The sequence below is a fragment of the Charadrius vociferus genome, unplaced genomic scaffold (assembly GCF_000708025.1).
Source record: "Charadrius vociferus isolate BGI_N301 unplaced genomic scaffold, ASM70802v2 scaffold147, whole genome shotgun sequence".
NCBI classification, from domain to species: domain Eukaryota; kingdom Metazoa; phylum Chordata; class Aves; order Charadriiformes; family Charadriidae; genus Charadrius; species Charadrius vociferus.
In genome coordinates this window covers 1,686,026-1,689,677 of record NW_009649570.1, presented here as the reverse complement: position 1 = coordinate 1,689,677, position 3,652 = coordinate 1,686,026, and the positions used below count along the sequence as shown (strand labels likewise).

The window sequence follows — 3,652 nt, the reverse complement described above, 5'->3', positions numbered from 1 at the left end:
GCTTCCGCTTACAGCCCACAGAGGATGGTCCTTCTCCCAAATGTCCTGACATCTGGAGGTAAAAAGTCTCCTTCAGAAGATGTCTGCCCTGCACAGAATGGGAAGGGTGGGATGCAGAGAGTTCCGATAATTTTATAGCTGGTTTGATGCTTTTATACTTTGATCTTGAAATGGTTGTAGCGTACTGAGGGAGGGTAGGTGAAAGCAAGAAGTTGTAATGCTAAGGAAGTAAATAAATCAGGTAGATCCAGTTATGGAGGGAGCAGAACTTCAGCTCAGAGGACAACCTCTATTTCAGATCTCCTGTCTTTCCTAAAATGCTTGCAAGCTAGGGAATAAATGACAAATTTTAAGACCCTTACCTAGCATGAGGACTATGTAGTCTGATCATCTTCATGACACAGGGCCTACAGAGTGCTGAAAAGCTCGTGACGAACATTGAATGTAATGCACAATGAGCACACACACCCTTGCACCCAAATAAACCCACCCAGCCTTCTATACGTGCTTTATCTACCACCGTGCTAAGGTACCTGGGTGGGTATTATTTACACACAGAAGAGAGAAAAAAAAGCCTCTGCTTAAAATTCTGGCCACTTCCATGAAGTGATTTGGTTCCTCAAGACCTCCAAGGAATGAGAAAGGGGCTCATCCACGGCACGCGCCAATTTCCAGGCAGACATGTTCTGCTGCTCCTCAGGGACTCCCCATAGCCACTGCTGTTCAAGCAGCCCTGCTCCAGCGGGCTCTGCAAGAGAGGGAACATGCTCTGCCATAAAAAATTTGCAAGGCTGAGCCATGTGGGGTTCGGGGAGGTAAAGCACAGGGTTAGAAAGGGGGAAGCAATAGATGTGCTGTCTCCTCTACGGAGTTGGGAGCAGGGATTATCTCTGCAGAAGTGGCTCCTTCCTTCCCAGATCAGCACACAGACCTTGCTGGTACAGTCTGACTCCTCGATGTTCTGTCTGATTAAACACACACACACACACACACACACACACAAGAAAGATTGGAATCACACATGGCATGGGGACACTTTCGTAATATACAGAAGAAATGTGCAGATGATCCGTTCTCTATTTCCTCAGACTCCCCAGATTGCAAGATTGACGAAGAATCTGGGGAGGGTACAAGTGCCACAGAATCAAAGGGAAAGAAAAAAAAAAATCCGCAGCGAGCAATTATATTCAAGGAGGCAAGATGGCAAGTCAGACCCAGAGGCAGCTCGGAGGCTGCCAACACAGCAGCTGGTACAGCTCCCCGAGGAGCTCCACGCAGAACGTCTCCGTGGTCGGTCCCCAGCCTCTCCGACTGCCACCGGAGGAGCAGAGGGGTTGTGGAGGAGGAGGAGGAGGAAGAGGAGGAGGAGGAGAGGAGTGCAGGGGCATAGGTGCCGCCTCTCCCCCTCACCCCAGTCTGCCTCCTCCGAGCAGGTCACAGCTTTACAGCTCCTTGCTGGGGCACAACGCATGCGGGAGCGCTGCTGAAAATGCATGTTGAAACACATTTCTCAGGGAGGCTATTAATGCCTGTGAAGAAAACACTCAAAAGTGTTTGCTGTTAATGGAGAAGACAAAACCGCATTGCATAAACACGAATTTTACCAGCGGTCATTGAGGAGGTGGCAGGGTCTAGTAGCTGGACCATGTAGCTGGGGCCAGAAACGGCCGCGCTCCCCTTCTAGCTCTCCTTTGCTGACGTCGGACAGGTTATTTCACCTACCAGCACCTCGGTTTCCCCATCTGGAAATTAGGATAATGATTTGAGTGCTTCCTCAGTGAAGCAATTCCAGATCTGCTGAAGAAGAGTGCTGGGTCAGAGGCAAGGATTATCATTTAGCATCATAAATATTCATACCGTTGTGCAACGGGCAGGACTGGCTGAGCAGACGACAGCGCTTCTTAGAGACCATGCCCCAGAAAGGGGGACACAACAGTCTCCACAACACTATACATATAAACTCTTCCGATGCAACACAGGACAAAGACGGAGCGGGATGTATTTTTGGCAGCTACAACACTGGACTGAATGCATGGTTGGGAAAAGAGTTTTGAAGCAGAGTGCGTGCTAGGCGCACGTAAATCAGAACGTGGTTTCACAGGAAAACGACAGTCCCCCACACACATGGAAAGCTGAGCAGGATGGGGTGGAGCGGAGCTTCCAGAAAAACAGACATTTCAACTTGACAGGAGGGTGAAAGCCAGGAGAACAGGGTCAGGGCTGAGTAGCAGAAGAAGTTATCTCATCAACACTGCAAGTGATATCTTTCTATTGATTTTCAAATGAATAGATTTTATGGCCAGGAGCAACTGTATAAAGTGATCATCGTCTCACCTCTTATACCCTGAAGATCAAAGAATTTCATCTAGTCATCTGAATTAGATTGATCCTATGTAAATAAAATAGTGCGCTAATTATAATCAGTTTGAGGATACAGATTGATCACCGACAAAGACCTCTGCATGCAGTTCATAAAACAAGACTTTGCTAAAACTTCTAATTTAGTCCGCATCAAAACAGGGACAAACCTGGAAATTACTCCATTTTAGAGCTGTGCCTGCGTGGTACTTTAGCCATGCCCGTTTCAGTCCTTCGGGAAACACAGGTCCTGCTGCTGTCCTGCCTTGATGCAGAGACTCGAGCGATGCAGGCTTCTACAGCCAAAGGTGGGGAAGGGCTGCACAACGGGCAGTTGGTAGTCAAACTATCAACTGCTTGCCTGGCCACCATTGCCTGACACGACCACACCATTTCGTGCAGGGGCGACAAGGTACCGGTGATCACTCCACTCTGGTGTCACCTAAGCACTTGGGAAGAGCTGGGCAAAACACACGATAGTTGTGAAATGCGATGAAACACAGAGCCCTGGAGGAACCAAACATCTTCACAGGTTCAGTCTGTGTCTGACGAAGAGATTCATCTGAAAAGTACAGGGAGGAGGAGGAGGAGGAACTCCTGAGATGTCAAAATATACCATTTCAACATTTTCAAAATAGCAGAGCTGAACTTTTTGCTTTGAAATGGTCTGTTTCTGATAAAAAGCCCCCCGAAACTTAAAACCAAGAGGAACAACGACAAAAAAAAATTGGGGAAAAATTACTTTTGCGAGCTCGGTACACCAAGTATTAAATGGAATCATCATCTTGGCTCAGACTCACTGCTTTGGTCAAATAAAAATAATTTCATTTCATTTTGTATCATACCTACAGACACAGGCACGGAAATAGTATTGTGGTTTGGGACACAATCTTACTTCTGTGCCTGTCAGCCGTAAAACCAAAAAGGCCATCCTTTGCCCAGTCTTACTGAAGATACAGGAGCTGGGGTGGGAAGTGAGAAAATACACTAACAAGCAGCAGAAAGGAATATAAAACTGCGGGCATATCTAGCAGTAGGTTTGGTAGGGCGAGGCTTGCATGAGACCTCTCTGGAGGGATGGGAAAGTGTCAAAGGACTTGCGACCCTCCCCATGTCATGTCGTTACCACCACCGGTGGCTACCAATTGCCATCCCTCCCGTGCCAGCCCTGGCCCTCATCCCAACCCTGAGCCCCTGGGCATTGCTGAGGCATTGCTCAGGTCCCTCCTTCAGGGCAAAACTAGTTTATTATTTAATTCTTGCCCTGTAAAAATAGCCGGAGCCATCAGCAGGA

At 47.9% G+C, this 3,652-nt stretch overlaps 1 protein-coding gene across 1 annotated transcript in view; it reads left to right on the top strand.

Moving 5' to 3' along the window:
* The first annotated feature begins 1,200 nt into the window (after positions 1–1,200).
* The window catches only part of TMEM194B (transmembrane protein 194B), a 33,777-nt gene continuing 31,325 nt past the window's right edge, over positions 1,201–3,652 (top strand). The window contains exon 1 of the mRNA XM_009890220.1: positions 1,201–1,390. Coding sequence (XP_009888522.1) covers positions 1,201–1,390 — 190 coding nt within the window. The remainder of the gene's footprint in view (positions 1,391–3,652) is intronic.